Source organism: Gasterosteus aculeatus, chromosome 15 (genome assembly GCF_964276395.1).
Source record: "Gasterosteus aculeatus chromosome 15, fGasAcu3.hap1.1, whole genome shotgun sequence".
Lineage (NCBI taxonomy): Eukaryota > Metazoa > Chordata > Actinopteri > Perciformes > Gasterosteidae > Gasterosteus > Gasterosteus aculeatus.
In genome coordinates, this window is record NC_135703.1 from 12,350,406 (window position 1) to 12,375,976 (window position 25,571).

Sequence of the window (25,571 nt, forward strand, 5' to 3'; positions counted from 1 at the left end):
GAAGAATGAAAGACACATAATAAACAACAGAATAGATCTATAGATATATATTATAAATGAAATTAAAATGTGTTGGATCATTGTTATTTCATTATATTAGTGTATAACACAGTAACAGTCTGCTGCATCAATTGAATGTAGATACCTTTACGTTTAACAGAGCAAGCAAATGATGCTGAGCATTTTTCTCAACTTTTACCTACTTTACTGTATGTGGGATTTCTGAATGTAAAATCATTTTTCCACATTGAACACGACCAAGGTATCATCTGTTCCCCCTGTCACCCTTTTTGTGGTAAATGTCTGGTTATATCTGTAGAAATGAATGCTTCCTCCTGTCTGTAAGGGACAGCAAGCTCATCTGTAGCTCAATCACATCGGCCAAAAAATAGCTGAATTTCTGTGTTGTTCTAAATGCACTGAGAGTCCAGTTAAAGTTGTTTGTTTCTCATGAACAAAAAAGACACAATGGCCTTTCGGACTTCTACAACAGACCTTCCTTCGGCCACCAATAAAGACAATAACTGTACAGGGGAGGTTGAGACAGAGTTTCCACCAGCACACGTGTAGGTCATGGGGCTTCGTCTCGCTGCTGCCCTCAGATGAACCACTATGTGCCATTGAAATAGGAGACGCCGCCGCTTCCAGATCAGTGAACCAAATCTGCCCGCTGCTCCCACATTTCCTCTCTCCCTCTCGTTGCCCCTAAAGAGACTGCTCAATTTGCCTCACAGCGAGATGCTCTGTGAGCCTCCAACCTTCCTGCATCTGCAGCATGAAGCCGGGCTGCGTCTCCGACTAGTGGCCGCGTGTGGTATTAAGCGTGGGTTGCAGCTGCTGGAGAGTTAATGGAATGAATGGGAGAAGAGATTTGATATCTTGCTCTAGCTGCACTCTAGGAAATGAAATAAAGACGCGCAAGACGAATCCTGCACAGAGGGTGAAATCTGTTTTTACATCCGTTGTGATATAGAGATTCAAGCAGAGCCGGGCAACGGCTGCCTAGGCGATTGCTAGAAGAAATGTATATAATATGTATAAGATCCTTTCCTCTGTATATACACCAATTAGTACAGTGTCATTATGGTTTTATATAGCAAAACTGAATAATTTTCAACAGCTGCTTTTTTGCCATCTAGTTTAATGAAAGTGCATATGAAATTCAACTCTTTGATGGTGAAGTCATACCCCAGTAAGATGCTGAAGCAATAACAATACTTGAGAACCTGACAACCAAGTTGAATTTGAATCACTGACATGATTGAAGATGTGAATTTTCTCTTCCGGCATGTTTCTTATTAGTCTATGGAAATGACAAATTCCTGAGGTTTTACAAAAAACTAACTGACTGCAACTCCACATTTGTTCACATGGATGTTACCCTTCTTGCAGCTTTAAATCTGTTTAACCCCGGATAAATAATAATAATTTCAATCACTAAGACATCTGTTAACTATGGAAGGCGAGGGGGGCGATGTGGTGTAATATTTGAGGATTTTCCAATGGAATGTGCAGAGTACGCAAATGATACCACATATTTATTACACTATACTATATGTACTCAAACATCTGTATTCAAAAGTATATGAACTGAGTATGTATGTGGCAAGCTTGTAGTGCGGGTATGTGTCAAAGAGTTTGCATTGATGTCACGCAGGGAATATGCAAAACTATAGAAAGTGTTTCGCTTCACTAGGCCTCAAAGCTGGCCTGAGGCAGCAGCTAATTACACGGGTACTCAGGGCCCCACAGCCACCAGGGGGCCCATAAATGCAACAAATTAAAAATCGTGAAGTCTCCTCAGGTTCCTGTGTTCATTCTGTCAACATTCGTATAAAATTACTGTGTGTTGCACCTGTATGCTTTATGGACAGAGTAAAGATTTACTGAACACATACAGAAAACCAAATCTCTCTAAGGGGAAGTGATGTCTGGTGTTTACTTTGTGCACTGGGGTTACATCAGAGGAGCCAGAGTTGTTCTTGAGACCTGCTGGGTGACTCAAAAGTCCCTCAGGTGCAACCTGAGTTTAAACATTAAGCATGGAAGTTTTCCAGTTGGGCACAAATGAGTAAACCTTTGAATCAAAATGTTGGCCTGAGATGCATTTGTTTGTTATCTGTTATTGTTTTAAATTACATTTCCTTTAATGTCACCGGACTACATCAAACTAATATATATATATAATATATATATTATATATATATATATATATATTATATATATATATATATTATATATATATATATATTATATATATATATATATATATTATATATATTATATATATATATATATATTATATATATATTATATATATATATATATATTATATATATATATATATATATATATATATATATATATATATATATATATATATATATATGTATTGATACAAAAATAAATAAATGTTTTCTTCCCATCCATGATATCCCAATGTTACTCTGCTCCTTAAAAATAGCTCTAGATGTTTGTATGAGGGCAGTAGTGGGGTCCATGGTGGGAACTCTCGGACCGCCTTCAACCCCTTCTCCTCCTACACGGCGATGAGCCGGCGGACTTTAGGACCCTGCAGCGGCCGGCACAGTCTGCAGGCCCCTGCAGTGAGAGCGGTGCATCCGGAGGAGAGCTGGCCGGCCGGGGAGGTGGAGGACGGGGAGAGAAGAGGAAGGAGGCTCCGGGAGCAAGCGAGACAAAAAAAAGGTCAGCCCCGGGACTCAGCGGGGGGCGGGGGGGAAGAGAAATCGGTTAGCGATCACACAGCGATACGCGACTGTGAATCCGTTTAACCCCGGCGTTGCTAACCGCGCAGGAAGGGTAACCTTCATGTGAACAAAAACGTGAGACCCGACAGCGGAAGGCGCTCGAAAGAAACGGGGAAATAGCGAATTAGGGCTCCTTTTTTTCTGCAGATGTGCTAATTGGACATTGCGATCTGCACTTGACATTGAACTAATTTACAGCACAGCACCGGGGCCACTGCTCCTACTAACATCAGCCGCATTACAACAGGAAATATAACGGGGATTTGCACACGAGTGGCCGTGGCCTGTTTCAGAGCCACAATCCCCCGGTCACATTGTACACTTCCCCTGCTGAGATGTCGGCAACTTTGACATTTGAATGCATCAACTAGCTAATGAAATGATAAATGCAAGTTAACCGATCGCAGTGCTGTCCGCTGTGTGGCCTTGTGGTGGCTTCATTTGCGTGGAAGTGGAAATGCGGGGACATTTAACGCCAGCGTGGCCCAATAATCCATTTTCATGGGATAAACACGTTCTGGTTTTTGCCTGAGATTATTATTTTTCAGGCTCAAAAATATACATGTAATAATAAGAACCGGTTGTCATCACTCTTTGGGTCCCCAAACACATCCTATGCAATATGGGATATGAGCTTTTTTCCTTTCTTACTACGGCTCCACTATGTGTGCAGCTTATACTGTGACACTTGAACTGAGATGAACCATAATAAAAATAACATTATCATTCTGGATGTATTTCTGCAGCGCTCTTTGGGCTTGTGAGCAAACATCAGCAGCCATTGAATGTAGAGTACTGTATACCCGTACCTCCATGTGGTGAGAAGGGCCTATAGGTGGTAGTAACCATACAGTAGCCTATAGGAGCCTGGGAGGTTCCTACACATGACCTGCACCCAGCAAAAGAAAGCTGATAACCAAACTGTTATGAGGAAACTCGCACAAAATGTGCCACTGCAGCAGGAAGCTCCCCTGTGAGTGAAAGCATTGCAACACTTATTCTTTTGTCACTTTCCCCCCTTTACCTTCCAGGAGAGCCGAGAGAAGAGGGATCATCTCTCATTTTTTTTCTTTTTTTGTTCCTTTGAGTTTATTTTCACCTCAACATCTCCATTGTCGCCCCATTATCCCTTACACCCATTACCCCCCATCCCCATAACACGCTCAAGGATGCCGTCCAACACGGTCACCAACACCAACACCACAGCTTTCAAAGGCTCAGACTATGCTGATTCACCTGGAAACAGAATGGTAAGAAACACGTGCTGATCATAAAAGTGTCCCTCAGACTCTCCTCTGAAGCTCGGTACGTTGCAGAGTCCTCTGGGATTTCTCACCTGGAGAACTTCCGGGCTTTGTGGAGGTCATTTTGCTCGTGTTTTGTCTTTTTTGTACAACTCAAGCTAAGCTGTTAATTAATATTGGGTTTGAGTTTCCATCTGTGAAAAATGCAAACGAAAATGTAAAGCTCTTAATCGCACCAGATTTGAAAGGGGTTTATCTGTGCCTTTTTCATATTACCCTAAAAAATTGTGTATAATATTTTTATGGCCGTTTGGGCGTCTGAGTGGGTTTGGTAAAAAATTGTCTTTACAGTGATATTGATGGGGGGTTCGTACGGTGATTACAACAGCCTTCAAATTTATGAGTGGAGTTAATTGATCCTTCAAGCCGATGACTTTAATATCGTATATTGTGGAACAAATGAGTGACCCAGTAATATTTGAGATCGACCGGCGTTGCATCACTTCCTCCTGTTCCAAGAGAAACCTCGTACTTCCACCATAGAATCCAACAGTATGTGAAGTGCCACGTCAACCTTTCATCATGCAGACGGGTTCGTCATTAGAGTCCACGCGTAGCTGCGGCACCACTGGCGCTCCTCGCAGGCTGAGGCGAGATGCAGCTGTATTATGTGACATTGGCTGTTGTGATGGTGCTTGGTGACGGGGGCGTTGGCTGGTGTATGTTGTGCTGGAGCTGGAATGGCTCTACAGCTTTTTTTTTTTTTTACTGGGAGGGGGTGTCTGTCCTCTTCCCCTACATTCCCATTACGCAGTACTGCCCTTAGTCTTGTTGCCTGGCAACAGACATTGCTTGAAATAACCGGCTACCCAAACAGACGAAGTGCAGAGGTATTGACAATGTAGTAGGGTTTACTCGAGGCAACAACAAATCATAATTCAGGCTTTTTTTCAAATAGAATCAGGCGGAGCTGTGTGAAGAGGGCGTGAGCCTGAGCGCTCTGCTGTACGTAGGCTGTCTCCTGCAGCGGTAGCAAAGCACCACTGAATTGTGTCATCCATGTAAGTGGTTCCCAAATGAGCCTGCGCACCATGCTGCATTCAAAACGTGCTATTATCTATGCAAATTTGGCCGCCCTTTATTGGGGGAGGAGAGGGGGGGGGGGGGGGGGCACCAGGCTCTCTACTAGTGATGAGACAATGAACGGGCAAAATATGTCCTCTATATCTACACTTGACTGTGATGTGATATCCTAGGCGATATTTATCAATCAATCACAGCTCTGATCACATCCATCTCTCTCCCTGCAAATCTGCATATCACAGTGGGACGGGAACAGTTGAGGGATTTATTCTGATTCACCCGCAAACGCTCTCAGGACGTAACATGGCCTAACCATTTTAAATTCCTGCCTGTGTTTAATAAACACCTTCATCTTTTTTAGGAAGTTTTTAGGAAATAGAGTCTATAAGAGTCTGTGCAAACGTAAGTCCAGTTTTAAAATAATTATTATCTGTCATTTTTGCCTTTACTGGATAATTGAGGTAAAAAACAAACAAGATGATAAGGCATCAGAAAGGTCGCTGGCCGGTGTTACAACGTATACTGTGACCCGCACAAGCAATGACATACAAGTTTCTGTCTTAACTCTCTTGGTATAGTATGTAGACGTTAGGTGTCATATTTTGATAACATTCACAGGTGCCTAAACATTTTTTTAGGGTTACACATTCTGATGCAGATACATCACTCCATCCTGTCAATCATTTTTCTGGTGTCACAGAATCGGGTCACAGATTTCAGTGTGACACCAGAATGTAATTTTTTTCAGAGCAACTTAGACTTTTCATTCAGGGAAACAGCAGTTAGGTGCATACAAATCTCCCCTCAAACTCCACATAGTGTGGTTTTGATCATATCACATCATTTCAACACGCGTTTCAATCTTGAATAAACAATAGAAAGTGATCATGAAAACCGGACAAACTACCAGCGAGCGGATGAAAATCGTCTGATAAGATTAGACACCGTTGGGCGGTTACTAAATGGAACTTGTGGTCTCAACGATTCTTATTAAGGTTTGGTGCTCAATTGAAATTTTAGTTTTAGACGTTTGGACAGCGGGCACAAAGCTGAATGTATAAACGTGTGTATAGTACACAACTGATTGCTCCAAAACTTGTGCTGTGTTTGTTATCATGTTATGATGTTACACTCAAAATGCCATTTTTAATTGCAACTTGTTTCCAGAGATAATTTTAGGATAATTAGACATAAGTGCAGATATGAAGTACAGTGTTGTCACGGCGTATTCTCTTCCCTGGAGGAATTCAAAGGTGTTGCACCCCCTGTCCCTCCTCCTTCTCTTCTTGTGACCAGCCGTTGCGCAAAGACAACATCATCTAGCCGTTAACTTCTGTCCCGTCGTTGCTCTACAGGGGCCTGAGATTAAAATAAAAGTAGCCCACAAGTCAGCAGAGAAACTTCCTTATAGTGCGCAAAGGTCACTTATCCTTGAGGGAATGCGCCCGCTCCATACTGAAGGAATTTAATATGGACCAACCCCCCACTCCAGCTGTCCGGAACGGCCCCGCAGTCTCATTTGCAGTCAGACCCGGTGCTGATGGTCCTATTCAGTCAAAAATGAAACTTAAAGCACCTACATTAGGATCATCTTTTCTCCCGTCAGCTCCGGGGGCACTTGGTGGTGGCGAGCACGGGGCTTTGTTCACGGGGGTGGACCGCTTTATTTATCAAAGGGAAATTACAGCAGGGGAAGGTGGGGTTGGCGCCCGCTCAACGTCTTTTGTGATGGTGTCAAGAGGGGATTGTCTTCAGAGGGTCAGCGTAGCTCTCACTTCAGCCCCGTTCAAAGGAACGTGCCGCTCAACCCGTCTCATTGTCCACTCAGCCAAACACACTCACGGACCCGCCGCAGTCCCCCGCCAAGTGTTTCAGCCCGGTGCAGTTTTTGTGTGTGTGTGGGTGTCCCGCACATCCAGCGTCACTCCTGCGGCACCTTTCGGCTGAGGTGAAACCACCGCCGCGCTTACTGTATGCAAAGCCTGGACTGGGGAGGAGGGGCTTGTGGGTATCGAGCCCTGAAATGTGAATCTGACATTCCCATAGATAACAGGCTCTGCTCCTCGATCGGCATAGAACACGGAGTCTAAACCTTGTTGTGTTTCTTTTTGTGGTGACAGGGTGAAAGCACAATACTGGACATGGACCGGATGAAGGAGAAGTCGCCGAAAAGCAGTCCCTCTTGTAAAGTTGGCAAGCTTGTAAGAAAGCGCAAGCAGTTTCCAGTGAGTGTTGATCTGACGTGATTTTACTACCACACCCACCCCTCCATTCATGCATGCATGTTTTGATTATAGTCAAAAAGACATATTAGATGGATTAGAACACAGCAACATACAACATAAATAGCACTCTTTAAATTGTATTTAGTTTGCTCACTAGTGCGTTTTGCAAAGTTATTCCCCACTGTCCCACTACGAATAGGAAGAGAGTCAATGCCTTTTAAGGAATTTCCATCCCTTTTAAGAATTCCTTCAGCTGCGGTCATAGTGAACAGTTCATTAGACCCATTCTGGTCTTTTGCGAGGTTATGCCAGATATGTTCTATTCTTTATATTCGAGTAAAGAAAGAAAAACACATTATCAAGTCACATGTTAAGGCAGCTGTTCCAAATATCCACACTATAGGGGGGGGGGCAGGTCCTGCAGAGAAACAAGACGCTATTAATCATTTTCAGACAGCCTTTGCTAGAAAGTATATATTCAGTTGTTGCTCTGTATAAAAAACATGTGCTAGAGGCTCCAGTTGTGTTGTTTTTCTAAATTAGTGTACTTGAAAACTCAATGGTGCCTGATAGAAAAGGTTGAAAGACTTGAAGCTTGACATAATTGCAACCAGTTGATTTAATTTACATATTAACTGACGTTGCTTCTCTTTATTTTGCAACCAGTGTTTTTTTTTTTATTTGAGTGATGAAGCTGGAGTTGATTCTGGTGAAAGCGTCAAAGGTTGTGGGTTGTAAAAACAAAGGAGTAGTGGCCATTAGAGCAGAGGGAAACTGCATAGTTAGATAGTGATAAGGACGGGGTTCGTCAATACTCGTGATGCCTTTCACATTATACTCAGTCCTTTTATCCCTTGTTAATACAAAAATATGGATTAGTGCAGCTTCTAAAGCTTACTAAGCATATCAATCTTAAAGACCTTGTATGCAAGCTGTGATGCTGCAGCAGTAAATTAGGTAGTGTTTTATCTTGACCTCTGTCCGCCTGTCTGAGCGGCCTGATTTACCGACTGAGACCTTTGACCTCTGGCAATGGTCACACGTAGTTCACTGGGTCACTCATTTGTTCCACAACCCTTTCAGAAAGGAGGCTTTCCCTGTCGCCTGCCTTAAATGCAGACTGCAGTTCCTCCATCTACAGGAGATGAAAGCTTCAGCGCTACTCTCATCAGTGTCGACAGGCTGATCTCACAAGACATGCTCCACTTTCTGTCCCCAGTAACCCAGTAATGGGATTGCCAGAGAAAGCCTGTTTGTATGGCTCTTTTCAGGAGCACACACAACGTCACATTTTGTCAAACCTGTGTAGATCTGAAAAAAATAAATATTTTCCTTGTCTCCCAAGACAGTCGCCGCTTTCCTTTATGTGAGGCAAGGTTCACAAACTGAATATCATTGTGCCATTGTTGCTTTAACAAGAGCTTTAGATTAGGTTCTCTCTCTTTGCTTCCCTGCATAGAATGAAACAGTTTAACTGGGCGTTTCTAAGTGGACGGAGGGAAGAACCTCTTGGCATGCCAACATTCTTGACATATTTCCGTGCTGCTGTAATCACAAATGCACGACTATAGGAAGCTCGGTGGTGTACCTGATGAACTTTAATGTAATCCCTCACAAGTTAATAAATGTACAGCAGATTTACTGGCACAGCTTTGAAGTTTACAGCTCTAGTTTAATAGAGCTGAATGGGAAATGCCATAATTCAGTAGCTAATAACTGTAGACGTTTGATTGAGATAGTGCTGAGGAATGATTTAAGGGAAATTAGGCATCTAATAGGAAATAGATGAATGCTTTATTTCAAAGAGCCCATTAGGCAATCTGAAACTGAGGGGTGCTTATCCTCAGTCAGATAGCACCAACGGTTTTATTGTTGCTCATTGCGACGACCTTTTGTCAAGCCTGCAGGATGATTGGTTATATTTCCTGACCGGCTACAGCGTACCCAGTGATGCGGCGGGACTGCCGACAGGCTAAACACTCACGTTCAACCTCGAAACACAAATTGTAACATGCTGCTGCAGCAATAACCTCTAGAGCTGACAGATGGCCAGGACGTTGACATTTCATCCCCCTCCTCCCCTGCAGGTCGAGGGCTGTGGCTCTGTCAAAGGCGTCCTGGGAGTGGGCAACAGCTACACCGGAGTGGGTAGGCCGCCCATGGCACAGGTCCACAACGGAGACGTGGGCGGGCACAGAGACAGGACGCCCAACGCTTGCTTCCCCAAACAGGAGAGGAGAGAAGAGGAGAACGGGATCCTCAGAGAGCCTTCCTCCTGCCGGGTGGAGGGCAGCTCCCAGGGTCAGAGTCCGAGTCCGTCCCCGGAGGACGGGTTCCTGCTCGGCCGGGAGGACCAGGACTCGGAGAGAGACCGGGAGGACGGCTCGACGACGCCGTGCAAGAAACGAGGGAGGCGGAAACTGGAGCGCCCAACCAAATGTGAGTTTTTGGCTCGCAGTCGTTTGGCTCGGCTATCTGTTGGTCTGCTGTCCGTGGATCTGGCAGCGAAAGCCATGTGCATGTGACGGGTACATGATGTTGACTAACAAACTATAAATGGACGGCACACCAGCTGAAGCCAGGATTTGTAACAAGGCCAAATGTGTTGCACTGCCAACGCTGAGTAGGAAAAGTAGATTTCAGAATAAATATGTATCTTTATGTAAATCCAGATGTTGATATCTATACCTGTATTATACAGAATGGTATACATGCTATATTTCTTTTAAATGACTGCGGCTTACTAACATGCCAACCAGTTCCCATTTAAATATGAACCATCCATCATTTGACCAAATTAAGATTTATGTTGATGAACGGGCATCACACAGTATAGAAAAGAAAAGAAAAGAAACCCTCTCTACTCGCCGGGAACCGCAGGGTTGGCGGTTCGTACTTGGCTGCTCCATGTCCCGTGTCGAAGTGTCTGTGTGGGATGGGTTAAAATTGCAAGTCTCCTTGGATAAAAGCATCAGCTAAATGACATGTATTATGTATTGTAGTAATGTGTAGCGTTGAAGCAACCCCCTCATTAATGGAGTAGTCTGTTTTACGTTGGTCAGGAGCCAGAGGGGCACGCTCACATGCATGAACACAAACCAAACGCAGGCGCAGCAGGCACTGCTATATCCACAAAGAAGCTTGGATAACAAAACACACAGAGGGACCGCAGGTAGACATTACCACATCTTTAGATCTTTAAATAGCTGTTTGCTGCTAGTCAGGTGCTTTGGACCTTTCAAATATAATGTTGAAGCACATCACATAATTATCAGTGTGAATAAAATATGGAAAAAAGGCTACAATGTAGAACCATTTGAAAAAACATAAGTTCTAAGAATCCAAGCCAATGAATTGTTCTGTAAAATAACAATTTAAAATGCAAACTGCACACTTTTTCTGTATAACTCATCGTAGAAAATTGAGTTGGCTCCCATAGAAGTGAATATGCACCAACAAAAGCAGATAACCTGAGCATATAATGACAATACCAATCAGGAGGGGCATTGTTGGGACATATTGGTCTTTATGACCTTGATGAGGAATGCAGTAAATGAAGCGAGGGGAGGGGCGACCTGTCTCCAGGCAACAAGCCTCTGTTGGGAGCTAGCAGGTCTCTGCTGTGGCCGTCTCCCCGTGGGGGGCCTTGCCAGGTGGATGGCATCGTGCCCAGAACCACAAACCGAGACTGCTCTCGGTATTCACCTGATCGGTGTTTCTAGGATCTGTTACTTTGGGGGTAGAACTATGGCGACGAACAAGTCTGCTTCATGTGATCTGTGTAAACATTGTGCATAGTATGTATATTCTCTAAATGATAGTCCGAGCGCATTGAGCAGCCAACTACTATTTCTCAATGTAAGGATGAGTGAGGGAATGGAGTCACTCTGTGTGTTGCAGAGATAGCTTTGGCTCTGTGTGCTTTAAGTGCATGTGAGTGCACTGGTTAGCCCGTAGCCAACGTAAAGCAATGTATCCATAATCTATTAATCCGCTGGAGAGAGAGTCTCACCTAGCAAGGGCGCTATTAAGTTGCATAATGGCGAGTGGAGACTGGAGCTGTGACGTAGCACCAACCCTCCGGTTTGCCTTCTGTTCAAGTCAGCATTGTTGCCGTTGTTAGCGTTGTTAGCTTTTAGCCGCCGGGCCAAACGGGCCGATGCAAAGCTGCATTAAAACAAAGAAGGCTTGCAGTACTTGGCTTTGATGGTGTTTTTTTACATCTGACCAGATGTTCACACTACGTTGCGGTTGAGCTCTTAAAAATTTTGGGTACCAACACCTAGAATGTTTTATGTATCAAATTATCAGTATCACAAAGCTGTCACATATTAGTTGTCGCATTACCATGCGAAAAAAAAGATACACAAGAGATCAAGATCAGATGCGATGTGCTCCAAATATATAGTGAAGACAGCAAACAGCAGACAAAAAGAGGAACTAAGATGTTGCCGTTGGTCGTTTTGGCCACAAAGTAGAAAAGACTAAACTAGATTGCAATGTGCGAATGCCGCCCATACGGTGGTTGTTTGCATGCCACACACAGACACACACGCATTGAAACGAAATCTGCAAGGTGAAAAGACACCCAAGAGGTGTTAGGGAAAATAAATATGCAACGCAAATTTTGAATTTAGTTAACGTCAACAAAAAGTGCACCCAGTCCTGGGGGATGCACATTGTGGGGGATCAGTAGTCCGCTGAAAAGGATTTCTGTTATCCGTCCGGAGGGCACGGGAAGGACTTGAGCGCTCTAGCGATACGAGAGCCGGACCTCGCTCCAACTGGACACGGTATACTCTGAGTGGGCAACGTGAGCCAGCTCGCCTCACAAACCCGGTGACCTTGGCAGTCCACACAGCCGCACACAGTCGTTAAATCGTCCCTTTTTCCCCGGTAAGGACGAGGAGAGAGGGACGGGAAGAAAATGAAAAAAGCAAAGGGGGAGCAGCAGGGGACTCGGGCTAGAAAATTTTAACATTTAAAAATACAACAATGTATTCAAAATGAAAACAAGTGAATGAAAAGCATTTTTGGGTCGAATATAATTTTGATCCAGTTCTTAAATTGTTTTTGGTTCTCATACATTTTTTTAGTTGTAGATTTCAGGTTTTTAGATTCAATTATTTTTTTAAGTTTGTAAATAGTAATTTCACTTTCAGACTCTTAGCCCTAATCTGGTTTAGGGGGCGTGGCATCAACTCAGTGGGGCGTGTAATCACGAGTGACAGCTTAACAAAGAAGGCGAAAAGCCTTCCTCAACCGCGTTGCCTTCAGGAAACGTAGGCACTGTGATATTTATGAATTCAGGTTCAATTTTTTTCAAATGATGGCCTGGATTTGGCTCCGTAATAGTCTCGTTTGCTATCGTGCGTGTTTAACCCGACGACACTGCGCTGGTGTTACATCACCAGAGTCCGAAAATCGAACGTTGTGAAAGTAACCGTAGAGGGGTTTGTTTCTAGCTTATGCCATGATACTGATTTTTGGTCTTTTTTCCTGAATCATTAATGGTGATGCTGCTGTGTCAGCGTTTCGGCTGGGTTGTTTCCACTCTCGCTGGCTAACCCCTCACTGCTCTGCTAAACACACAAAAACAATGCGGTTGAGGAATGAGTAACCCGCCCATGTTGGTGTTGCGGACCCCCTCATCTTAAATCATGGCCGAGCTAGTGGGAAATCCCAACTGGAGCTTTTGTTCTGTTCAAGATATTTTTTTATTGGACTGCGGTTTCAGTGCATTTCACCTAATATTGGTGGTGCTATTTTTGACTGTCTTACCCTGCGGCTGCTTCGGCTTTTACAACTTCCTCCTCTTTCTAATAAACTGCTCTTGGTGTTCAAGAATTCTGAATCCTTGCTATTTCTGTGTTTGAAGTATTTAGGTTATTTATAGTAAAATTGAAATTGAAGGTAAAAGACCCTCGTGAAGTTTTTCACTGAAGTCAGAATGTATGTGAAGTGGTGCAAGTAAAATAACCTCTAATTAGATAAGAATCAATTAGTGACCACAACGTACTGTGTATACCCGAGAAGGGGACTCAAGTTTGCAACTTGGACTTGACTTTCACAGGTTTCATCCCCACAATTCAGTTTATGACTCACAACTCACCTGCAGCAAAAATAGATCGTTTTGATCTCTAACGTAAAGTGTGAGAATACATGGTTGATGCAGAATGGTCATGATCATTGCATCGCTGTGTGTTCTCCTGTTTGTGTACTTTAGAGCAGGGGTGCTCAATACGTCGATCGCGATCGACCAGTCAATCTCAAAGGCAGTACCAGTCGACCGCGTGCCATCGATAAAAAAATGACGTCACGTCCCACATGCACGGTCTACCGCGGGAGATGACCGAAACTAATGGTAATGGGGTTTAGCAATTCTTGCTTACTAATGGACGGATTTAATTTCCTTCCAAAGCAACCCAGGCTGACCCCCTTAAGGTAGGGGCATCGCCATGACCTGGTTAGCTGAAAAGTAGCTCGCGAGCCCTAAAAGCGTGGGCACCCCTGCTTTAGAGCCTTCATGTCTTGATTTTGTTGAGGTTTCGGAGATTGGCAGGGAGACAGTTGCATACAGTACTGCATGTCATCGGCGTGGGAGGTGCTGTGCTTATAGCAACCAGCTTTGTGTCCCATCAAGAGGGGATTTAAGGTCAGAAGTGTGACATGTGCCAAAATACACTGGCCCACATCCACGCTCATCGTAAACCAGGCAGCCAACTAGCAACCCTCTGGGTTGCATCAAACCTTCACATTGCACAAGCTCTCCCCGTTGTGTGGGATTTTGAGCGAGCTGAACGAGTTTCCCCGAGCCAGCGTCTCTCAGCAGCTTTATTTATGCGACGTTAATTTTGTGGTTCACGGGACTACGTGGAGGGCGAACTGAATTGAAGTTCATAAATGTGTCACGCGGGTTATTGATGAATGCGAGGCCACTGCAGTTTAACTCGGATACGAGGACTCTTCTACAAATGATTCAGGCCATCCATTGTGTCGCTGTCTTCTCTCTAGATGTGGAGCACAAGGAGGAGGACAGGCGGGAAGCAGTCAAGACCGAGGTAAGATTTCTGCTCAGTCTTCTTTTCCTTCCTTCTTCTCTGGCTCGGGTTTCCGTCACACTTGCAAGGACTCTTGCTTCCTATTTAGGGGTGATCCCCTTTCTTGTCGCGAAACCTCTGCTTGCCAGAAGCAAGGGGGCTTTTTTTCACTAGAAAAAACAACAGGTCTGTCGCAGAAACATTGAAAATAACTGGAAGTAAGAAAAACATTAACCTATAAAGCGACTTTGTAAGTTGAGCGGTACGCTAGACGAGTCGTAGTTTGACTCTTGCCGAGTTAGATGAGGGGACATTAGACAGCTTTGCATAGCAACTGGAAATGGGAGAAAACAGCGAGTGTCTTTGTCAGAAGATAAGAGTAAAAAGGAACCGTTCCACATATTGGGAAAAGGCTTATTTGCTTTCTTGTTGAGTTGCCAGTCTTGTGTTTTTTACTTTGTCTAGCTTATATTAAGAATAAAAACTGGAAACGGAGGGAACCAACTAGCTGTAACTCTTCCCACACGAATAAACACCTTATATCTCGCTTCCCTCATCGTTACAAGAGCCAAAGAGTAAAAGCAAAATCTCACCTAACTTGCAGCAACAAAGACAATTTGAAATCTATTACTTGAATCTTTTTTCCTGTATTCTTACATTTGTTGACACCTATTCAGAGCAAAAGTAAACTGTATCCGCGCTGTTGCTAGATGAGAAAAACTAGTTGTGAGCATCTTCAAGGTCCAGAAAAAAATGAGTAGCTCTCTTGCCTGTGGACTTGTGAAAGAAATGGTACCTAATGGTGAATAGATTTGAAATATCAAATACACTTGGGAGCTTGTGTTTGGGTCGAGTTGGTGCTGGGGACCTCGAGACTGTTGCCAGGGAGGAGCGATTAGACGCGGTGGCATCACTTCTTGCTGCCCGACCAATCACAAGCTGACGGCACCATACAGCACACCAACACGCAGGACCACATCTATTTTAAAACCCTACGGCCTCAACCACTTATTACTCACAGTCTGTCTCACCTGCACTAGTGGCTAACTGGAAGCACAGATTTACACCAGATCTGGACTGTTTCTTCTGAGAGAAAAAGGAAGAATCCAAAACAAGTAGCTAACTTTTTTTTTTTTTTTTGAACAGCATAAACAGGCAGGTCGAGGCAGGAGGGGAGTTGGTTGGGAGATCAGCCTTCGTCAGAGGCCCATGCCCAGAATAACCTTCCAGGCTGGTGACCCTTATTACATTAGCAAGAGGACCAGAGAGGAATGGCTGGCCAAGTGGAAGATGGAGGTGAGTACCCCAGCTCCGTCCCAGCCACCGTAGATCACAAGTCAGGCGTGGAACAAAAGCTGCCGCAGCTAGGGCGCGTGGTGCATTAACGGCCAAGTGTATTTGATGGGTCATTTGGAATCTCACGAAGGTACCATTTATTTCAGTGGCATTGCGGGGCCTCTGGCTCAGGTCTCTGCTGCGTTTCCTTACTTTGTTCATGGCATGACCTCTTTGTTTATTTGCTCCTGCTTTATTCTTCCGATTTCATCGAAGCGGTTTGTTTGACTTAAAATACTTCCAATGAAACTTTCCACATAGAGGACGTGCAATAATAAAAGGTGTTGTTAACCTTGAAACAGTTCCGTTTAGAGGCTATCCCGGAGTTCTCAGTTGTATCTTACGATCCTCAAGATTTACACGGGGCTCCAAATGGACCTTGTGGTGACATTGTTTTTTTCAACGTTCTGATGTCAAGAACCTTTCCATGAGCCTTTCAGGAAAATGTCTCTACGACAATTGAGAAAACCTCACCTACCCCAAAATAAAAGATCTTGTGATTTGATGTAAAAACTGATGTATAGACATTTCTTTGTCCTTTCTTTTGGTATTTTTTCCTGCGTACAAAACAACCAAACAACACTGCTCAGTTAATGTGCATCTCATCCAAAACTGTGATTTCCCTTTTGACCGTTATTCGACGCTCCTGATGCTGCATGATGTTAAATATTCAATGTTCCCCACCGTCATATATTCAGACATGTAAATTGTGGCTACCGGTAGTAATGGGATGTAGTGTGACCTGTTACATAAGCAGGAGTATCCGTAGTATCAACATGGGGTCTTCCATAACTTATGCCTTCCCATTTTCCCCCGCTCTATTCTCGTAAGGGCGGCCTTAAAAATGTCTCCAGGGAGGAAATATTGACATTCTAGGGTCCCTCAAGTGAAATACGAGGCATGTAGGCAGCACGCGTGTGCCTAACGGAGGAGCATTTTCTTTAACAAGTTGCTCTAAAAGGTTTAGATTTAAGCCAGATTTGTGTTTTTCTTATTTTTTCATCTAGCGTATCGCAAGCTTTGGTGTTTTTTTTTATACAAAGAGTGATTTGTTTTGGCATCAAAGCCTGAGGAGTAACATGATGGCCAGCTTTGAGAGTTTAGTTTTGCTGTTTCTGCAGCGGCGCAGGCATTGTGGCTGAAAGGGTTACTGCCGTCTCACACTTCTCCAGGATCCCTCCCTCCCTCGCTCTCTTTTTTTCTTCTTTTCCATGTGCCTTGTGTTACAGTGGACTTCTCCGTCTCTCCCTCTCTGTTTTCCCTCCCCCATTCTTCTCCTGACCCCTCCCCCAGCTATGGAAATGAACTCTGTGCTATGGATATGAGGGTGAAGATGAGGTTTGCAGCAAATTTCCAGCCCTGCTTGCAAGACAGCCTCTTGGCCCGCTGCCCACATTTTGCAAGTCCTTTCTAGCCAACCAGAATTCCTGTCGGCAATCACCTGACCCTGAATTCCCAGACAAAGAAATGTTCATGCTTTCTTTTTTTAAGCGATCTCTTCTACCCTGAGAGTGGGGGTGAAAAAAACTCAAGCCCCACACTGGATTATGAGGGTTGCGCGCTGGTGTGTATGGGTACGTGCACTGCATTGTTTGTTTGATAACATGGAGGCATAGTGTGCATGATTAGCCCGCTTACGGCGAGGGAGAATATGCTGACTTCAGGTATTTCCATAAGAGTTGTCGTGGACCATCTGCTCCGCGAGGCTTAAAGGGAAACCGTCTCTTTAAAAGAGAAGAAGAAGAGGCAGCGGGCTTTCGCCATCCGATGAAAGAAGAAAAAAAAAAGAAAAAATGCTTGTGTGCAAAAAGTTTTTCCCGTGGGGAGAATGCGTGCTGAAACTATTTCCTGTTTCATAGCGGCGCCTTGAAATGTCAGAGTAGCATCATTTTAGGGGATTCTGCTCTTTTGTGAGAGCCACCATGATTTCACCTTGCATAACTTGGAACAACGGTGGGGGGGGGGGGGTTGTTGTGTAGGCCCCGAATCTCCTTCCTTCCTGTCATTGTGTACTTTAGTCAGGCTGACTCGGGTCAGAGATTTACCGCGAGTGTTTTTTGATAACTTGAAAAGACTTTAAAGGGCTTTGCAGGAAGCAAGAACAGTTGGAAGGGAGCCCTTTCAACAACTCCTTGTGGATTCATGGGAATTTAGATGATGTATTCAGGGCCGACTGTGTAATATTCCTAATTATTTTTTAAAAGGATGCAATACAATGAGGACCAGATGGCCTATTTGGATGTGACGACCCCCCCCCCCCCCTCCGCCCCCAACGCTACTCATGAAATACACCGCTTTGTAGGGACCTGTGCTAAAATCACGCTACTAAATGCAGTGGGCACGTCTCTGCACAATGGAATCTGCCACTTGAGCTTTTTCCAGACATTAATTCCACTTTACACGCAACGCAATTCATTATGAGGTTTGGGATCAGCTTTGGCAGTGTTCTCTGGTCTGCTGCATCTTGAGTTTACCTACACCTGCCGTGACTTGTTTGTATTAGTCCACCGTCCTGCTCAGCAGCTCAACCTTTTGCCGTGGACATGTGTCACCGCATAATGCATCAAACAATTAGACAGATCCGTCCCCGCTGAGTGTCTGCAGCCTGTTGCGCATGAGAGACTATTGCATTCGAAAGGTCAAACTCCTTTGTGTTGCTTCAAAAGACTCGCTGTCGCGTCGTGAGGGGAAGTAATGTTCAGTGACAGTTTATTTCCTTTAACTTATAACTTTTTTGCTGAAGGCTCGTTTGTTTTAATTCGTTGGCCCCTGACCTGCAGCTTTAACATTGTCTCGCTTGTTCGAAGCTTGTGGTTGTTGTCGTGGTTTTACATGAGTTTTCGGTGGCTTTTTCACACTGCTTTGCACAACTGCACTTTTGACTTCTGAGACTTTTCTTCGTGTTATAATAACTTTTGTCATACAAAAAGCTGAACCTCTGCTGTAAACAGAACCTTTTTGTTAACAATTACAGCGAGGATTAGATATTGAGGTATTACCTCCACACCCCAGAGCCCAATACCTCGTCTGTCTTTTCTGCCCCACCGTGCACTCTGTCAACCCGTAGGCCCTCAGGGTTTCATGCTACTTAGGCCTCTAGGTGAGGTTATTCATCCCCTATTGTGCACCCAACATGCCTCTACTCTGCCAGAGGCCTGTACAGCTTCTGCTTTCACTCCACCCATAAGAAAATCCACACTTACCTCAGCACAGTTAGGTCGGCTTTTCCGTTGTATTCATGTATAACATGTTTTTTCCAGGCAGAAAAGGTGCCAATGTGTTGGCTGTGAGGTTGTGTTTGTACATCTATAGTATGTCTGCTGTCATTTGTGGTATTTGTTTCAGCGCACCGTGGCAGCCGACAGAAGAGGTGGTATTTCAGAGCTGTCAGTGAAGGGTCGGCGTGTGTAAATAATAAAGACTGCATTGTTGCTGCCACCTCTTTTCCTTTTTTCCCCTTTACCCTCGGATCGCCTGTCTTGCTCGTGGAGCTGCACACGCACTGAGAGGCCCCCGAAAGGGGGTCATTTACAACTGGGAAGAGGTCCAAAGATAAATATCTGGTTCTTATAGCCAACTGTACTTTCGCCCCTCCTCCCCCCTCCACTGGCATTTCTAGCGTCACTTTGTGATTGGCTCAGAGGAGAAGGAGCCCTGGAGACAGTCTGACCCTAAACGAGCACATTGACGCTTAATTGCCATTTACACATCTCCCGGTGTCCTTGTGATTACTGGTCACCGGAGAGGAAGAAGCTCACTCAGGAGTAAATACGCAAAATGTCGCCGTGCAGTTATTCTGCCCTTCTCACTTGCCAATATTATTGCAGATTTCTCCCCATACACATAACGCTTTTGGCCATTTCATTGACATTTGTCCGTTTTTGCGGTTCGCCATCTGGTACTACACATGGCTTTGGAACACAGACTCCAACGTGCTGGTAGTGGAGCCAAAGGCTTTGAACCAGCCATCCACCGGTCCAGTACAGAAAATGTATAAACCACAACAGAGCCTCTTGATTGAAGAGCACATGTTTCTACTCTCCTGCGTCGAAACCCCTCCTTGTGCCGCCTAAGCACCGACTCCCCTTAAGGCGCTATTGTTTACGAGTCACACTGGGAGAGAGAGAGGAGACGAAGGACTGTGCAGTCTCTCCCCCTTTTTGCCTTTTCCGCTCCTCTTCCTACACACCCAGTCCACCTCTGGACATTTACAGTGTGCGAGAGACCCGAGGAGGACTGAGAGCAAAGTGAGCAAAGTGAGCACAGCTGCTCTCACGTGGACCCTATAGTATGACTAACACATGTTTATGTATAGGACCGCCTGTTTGAAGAGAAAAGGAGGAGGAGAAGATTCACATGTGCGTCCACGCGACTCCTACCGTGTGTGTTTTAGAGAGAGAGAGAGAGAGACAGACAGACATCAGAATGAGTGCAGCTGTCGGGGATTTGCTGTGAGAGGCTTAAGTCCCGGGTGCGTCCTGTCCTCTCTGATCGACCTCGCGTTTCAGTGTCAGGTACTCCGAACCCAGTGAACTCCCGGCTTTAGCTCTGGACACTATATAGTTACTGTTTACCGTGCTGCTGATGAATGGGCTTTCCTGGCGGAGATAAAGCCGTGTTTACAAAGGCTTTCATGCTCCCACAATCAAGATTCTGCACATACACAGACGAAGCGACACGCACAACTTGTGATGCGCAGATGGAAGTGTGACGGCCTCCATGTTAACGGTCTTTAGTAGTAAAAGTTTTTTTTCCTGAGAGATCTGCGTGGCCATGATTCAGTTAGAATGCACAATAACATATGTTATGTGATCATGCAGCGGGGATTAATCAATATAATAGTGGGTCACATGTGAAAGACACACACCAATGCGAGGTCAGATTCTACTTTATTTCTTCTTTGACATAGATCCTGATTCATTTTGTCATTCTCTACTTTGCAAAGGTTAATGAGGGAGAAATGGTTAGCTGGCTATTGTGGCCTAAAAAAAGTCTTTTGTTTCCGAGGACATTGTTTTGGTTTTTGAGTTTGTCAGCCGTGGTGTTTCCTTCTATTTCTTTTAGAACAAAGTGTTTCTTCATTAATTAGTGGGAGAGGAATTCACCAAACTTCCCTAATTTTTTGTAAATGTGTAGGCAGTATTGGCAGTGAATTTTGCACAACAACATATCGGGAAACAGTTGTTTTTATCCCAGTGAGGTCTTTGTTGGAAACTTAGAACGGAAATGATATGATTCCACCCCCCATTCAGTGTTTAACTAAAAACCTGGAAACATGCTGAAAGTTAAACATCCCCAAAACAAGTTTTATTTCTATTTTAATGCAATGTGCACTGCATTTAGAAGACCGGTCCTCATCCCCGCTGTCACTGGTCTGTGTTTCAGGCAGAAAAAAAGTCCGAACTGATGTCAGCAATGAACGCGATGAAGGATCCCGAGGAGAATGAAACAGAGACTCAGGTAGAAGACGTCTCAATAATCCAGCACCCATCCCCTTTAAAGCAGCAGCAGCACACTCAGTCACAGCCTCAGAGTCAACAGCAGCCACAGCCGTCGCTACCACAACAACAACAGCAACAACAACAACATCAGCAGCCACAGCCGCCTCAGCAGCCTACTGACCCCGCTTCCCCCACTGTGGCCACGACCCCCGAACCCGTTGCCATCGACGACGGAGGCAAGACGTCCCCTAAGCCTGCGGACACTGAGCCGGAGTACGAGGTAAGAAGTTACTGATAACACCAAAGTGTCAACAGCATTTCAAAAATGACCAAAACGTTTTTAGCCTTGAGGTGATGGATGTTTTTGTCTCAAGTGATCATAAGAATGATCCCAAAGCATCTTTGGGATGCTTTTTTTTAGAATGAATATAACAATTAATCAATGAAATCGTTATATAATCGGAAGAATTTGTCAGTGCCCCAATTCAGGAATTGATTAATCTGCAAAATATTGTCACCATATTATTTATTTCGGTATATAGTTGAATAATCCAATTAAATCATCACCGGATGTCTGTCTTTTGAGAATTTAAATGTTATACAAATCAAAGCTTTGAGGGGCGGCTGTTGTACACACTGTAAAGCCTCTTGTGGCAAATGTGAGGGCGTGGGCTCCCTACGTAAAACTTGACTTTAAAAAAAGGGTCTTCACAATAATGAAAAGAAATGTGAATATATGGACGATTTGTCTGTCACTTTGGCTGCAGGACAGTCGTGGTTTTGGCATCGGCGAGCTGGTGTGGGGAAAGCTGCGCGGCTTCTCGTGGTGGCCGGGCCGCATTGTATCCTGGTGGATGACGGGACGCAGCAGAGCTGCCGACGGAACCAGATGGGTGATGTGGTTCGGAGATGGAAAGTTCTCAGTGGTGAGTTTTTCATATTGCTGCAAGTTCATTTGAATTTGAATTGGATGATGGGTTTGGCGCGACGACCAGCGTGAACACAAACGCGTTTTGGCTCAACAACACAATCATTCTAACATTTTGTGTTATTTTACAGGTTTGTGTAGAGAAACTCATGCCTTTAAGTTCCTTCAGTAATGCCTTTCACCAACCGACTTACAACAAGCAGCCCATGTACAAGAAAGCCATTTATGAGGTGCTACAGGTGAGTAATTAAGAGCAGCGGCTTCATAAACCGTCATTTCAAATGATCTTTAACAAACTTGTGCACTAAAAATATGCCTCTCAAACTCAGCCAAATGTTCAAACTGTCTAGAATAAAGTTGTTTTTTTTTGTAAATTGGTCCAGTATTGAGCGAGAGCTCTGCAGCCAATGAAATCCTTTGGTACAATTGGTACCGTCAGCTTGCGTTTCGTCAAAGTGCTTGTTTTTGCGCCTGACAGGCTCAGATTGTTATTATCCTAGTCGGAAAGAACTATAGAAAGGACACACATAAAACTGTACAAAAAAAGATGAGGAATAAAGAGTATAGTATAATGAGGGTGAACTTCCGTCATAAATGTTTTCATTTGTTTACAGGCGGCTAGCAGCCGAGCGGGAAAATCCTTTACGGCCTGTCCAGACAGTGACGAGACAGACACCTCGAAATCAGTTGAAATGCTGAACAAGCAGATGATTGACTGGGCTATGACAGGATTTCAACCCACTGGACCAAAGGGTTTAGAGCCTCCAGAAGGTACGAGGAAGTCACTACTATAAAGCTGGAATTGTTGGACCTTTGTCTCTGTTTCTTGCCGGAAACTGTGACTTTTCACTTGCATTTTGAAGAAACTCTAGTGTATGAAACCTGATATCAGACAAAAGCTACACTCTTTAACTACAAATCTATGAAATGAAACATATTACGGGATGATTCAAAATGTTGCCAGTAATATTTATTGTTTGACACGCTGTGCACTCCAGAGGACCGTAACCCATATAAAGAGGTCTACCCTGAGATGTGGGTGGAGCCTGAGGCAGCAGCATACACGCCCCCGCCGGCCAAAAAGCCTCGCAAAAGCACGGCAGAGAAACCCAAGGTCAAGGATGTCATTGACGAGAGGACACGAGGTAAGGTGCCTCGTTTAGCAGGTTGAATAGGAGTCATATACTACACATTTCCTCCCATGGGGGGACGCGGCAGGTGTAAGTGGTCGGAGTGTGTATTGACATGTGATGTATTATCGTACAATCGACATAGCTCGGACCCATTGTCGTGTAATTAATAATCCAACCATTTGCTGAACTTAAATTGGAAGCACTTAATGTGACTTGGACTTGTATTGCCAGGAGTAATGATGCTAATCTGTCTTACAAACCAAGTAGCAACCAAAACATTATTGTATTCACATTTTCTCTATCAATAGCTCCTCCCAGAATTTGGTATAGCACATGGGTAAATATTGTGGCTTTGTGGCTTTTAATTTACATAAAAGGTTGGTAGTTTGACATATACCTTCTCAAGTTCTCTTTGATTTTTTTTTTTACAGGGAACAAACAAATATTTGATAAACTCTAGCATTCTTAACTTTCTACAGTGTTTTTGCAAAGTTTAACACAACCACAAAAAAGTGGCCTGCTGCAGTCTGCCTACTGACTACCAAAAAATTAAATCCCAATATTGAGTAAAACAAAATCCAGATTTCCAACTTCTAGTATAATTTCATCCGGCTTTTACATAAAAAACAGAATTATTAGCTGTATATAAAAATGCACAAACCATTATTGACAGGTGTATGATTTGTAGCTGTATTGTTTTTGTCTTGTCTGTTTGGATGAATAGTCTAAAACAACTTAAGTGAAACTGGTTGAAAGTGTTCATTTTGTTAAACTATAACTAAACCTTTGTCATGTGTTGTGTTGTATTTTCAGAACGGCTTGTTCATGAAGTGAGACAAAAGTGCCGCAGCCTAGAAGGTGAGTGAGCAGCCTGGTGTGGGGGGGGGGGGGGACTGCTCGCCACACTTCACCTCATGGTTTGAAGCAAAGCAGCCGACACCTGTGCGTCAATGTTGATAAAACTATAAAAGATCCAAGATGTGATAGAGAAAAAAAAACGTTTCCCTGATTTTTACTGTGAGGTCACTTTTCAAACATCTCCGTCAGAGGCGTTCACACCGCTCAGACCTGGCTCTGTTAAATACTGACATGGCTGAACTTCTTTCTGCAGACATCTGTATCTCCTGTGGAAGTCTGAATGTGAGCCTGGAGCACCCGCTGTTTGCCGGAGGAATGTGCCAGAGCTGTAAGGTAAGCTGCACTGGAGGTCATTAAAAGTCTGCCGCTCCTCTGCAGCGTCGTAAAAAACCCACAGCTCCTTTCAAAGCTAATAAACGGAACACATTTCAAGCAGCACCTGATGGAGCCCCCATTGATTTTTTTTTTTTAGGTTTTAAAAATGTCAACCTGCTGCTGTCAACCACTGGTTTGTCTCTTTTCCACAGAACTGCTTCCTAGAATGTGCATATCAATATGACGACGATGGTTACCAGTCCTACTGCACTATCTGCTGCGGAGGACGGGAGGTGCTCATGTGTGGAAACCACAACTGCTGTCGGTAAGATTCCCGCTGGATGATAATAATGTAATGGAGTCGGCAGGTGGTGACACAAACCACAAGTGTCTCAGTGTGTTCATCGATACAAACTACGGATATACTGTAGTTATTGTGTAGGCGTTGTCATGGTATCTAAACAAAGTGTATAATTATCAGGCTAACTAAATGAGAAAATCTTTGAAGGAATATGCAAATTCATGCATGTTTCCATCGACTGATATGCAAATATGAGGAGTTGAAAGGCGCGCGGTAAACTGCTTATGGCTTTGGGGAATTATCCAGACAGAAGGTATTAAACTGTTGCAAATGAAGAAGCTGAAACGGGACGACATAATTAAAAGAAGAGTGTTAGTCGGACCGCAAACTAATTTCTGGGATTTTAAATCCATTTTTTGAATGCACATGAAATAAGACAAATGCCAGAGCTTTAGAGTATTTCAAGTTATGGCAATTGACACTATTAACAATTTGATGAAATAAATCAATATAAGTAGCACAATTTGAAGAGGGACCCGGTCCACCATGAAAATGAACATTAGGTTTTTAGCCATTCCTGAAACAGACTTACTATATTAGGTCCAAGGAGATTTTTTATCTACAGACTCGGCGAATAATATGTGCCCAAAGAAACAAATTTGACTGCTTACTAAATCCAACCATGCACCCTGAACTTCCATAACTTTGATCCACAATGACCAGGCGGAAGAAAATTCCCATATGTGAAGTAGGAATGATCATTTGTACACTCCATCGTGCGCACCAGACGTTAAGCAATTACTTCTTATATTTACAGAAATGTTTTGTACCCTTATTTATAAATATGTTAGATATATAGCCTCTTAACATACATCTCTTAAAAAGTGTAGTTAATAAATT

General features: G+C 43.9%; 1 protein-coding gene across 5 annotated transcripts in view; it reads left to right on the top strand.

Annotated features, from left to right (window-relative positions):
* Positions 1–2,570: 2,570 nt before the first annotated feature.
* Positions 2,571–25,571, top strand: part of dnmt3ab (DNA (cytosine-5-)-methyltransferase 3 alpha b) — a 32,132-nt gene continuing 9,131 nt past the window's right edge. The window contains exons 1-14 of one of the 5 annotated variants that reach the window (XM_040200230.2): positions 2,571–2,706; positions 3,800–4,018; positions 7,216–7,320; positions 9,408–9,759; positions 14,335–14,381; positions 15,507–15,656; positions 21,081–21,416; positions 21,904–22,062; positions 22,196–22,303; positions 22,679–22,835; positions 23,063–23,209; positions 24,011–24,055; positions 24,309–24,388; positions 24,583–24,695. In XM_040200230.2, coding sequence (XP_040056164.2) covers positions 3,938–4,018; positions 7,216–7,320; positions 9,408–9,759; positions 14,335–14,381; positions 15,507–15,656; positions 21,081–21,416; positions 21,904–22,062; positions 22,196–22,303; positions 22,679–22,835; positions 23,063–23,209; positions 24,011–24,055; positions 24,309–24,388; positions 24,583–24,695 — 1,880 coding nt within the window. In that variant the 5' untranslated portion in view covers positions 2,571–2,706; positions 3,800–3,937. Of the gene's footprint in view, positions 2,707–3,799; positions 4,019–7,213; positions 7,321–9,407; positions 9,760–14,334; positions 14,382–15,506; positions 15,657–17,004; positions 17,270–21,080; positions 21,417–21,903; positions 22,063–22,195; positions 22,304–22,678; positions 22,836–23,062; positions 23,210–24,010; positions 24,056–24,308; positions 24,389–24,582; positions 24,696–25,571 lie in introns of those variants that run through there. The other 4 variants (XM_040200232.2, XM_078089682.1, XM_078089681.1 and 1 more) reach the window with 4 other exon arrangements.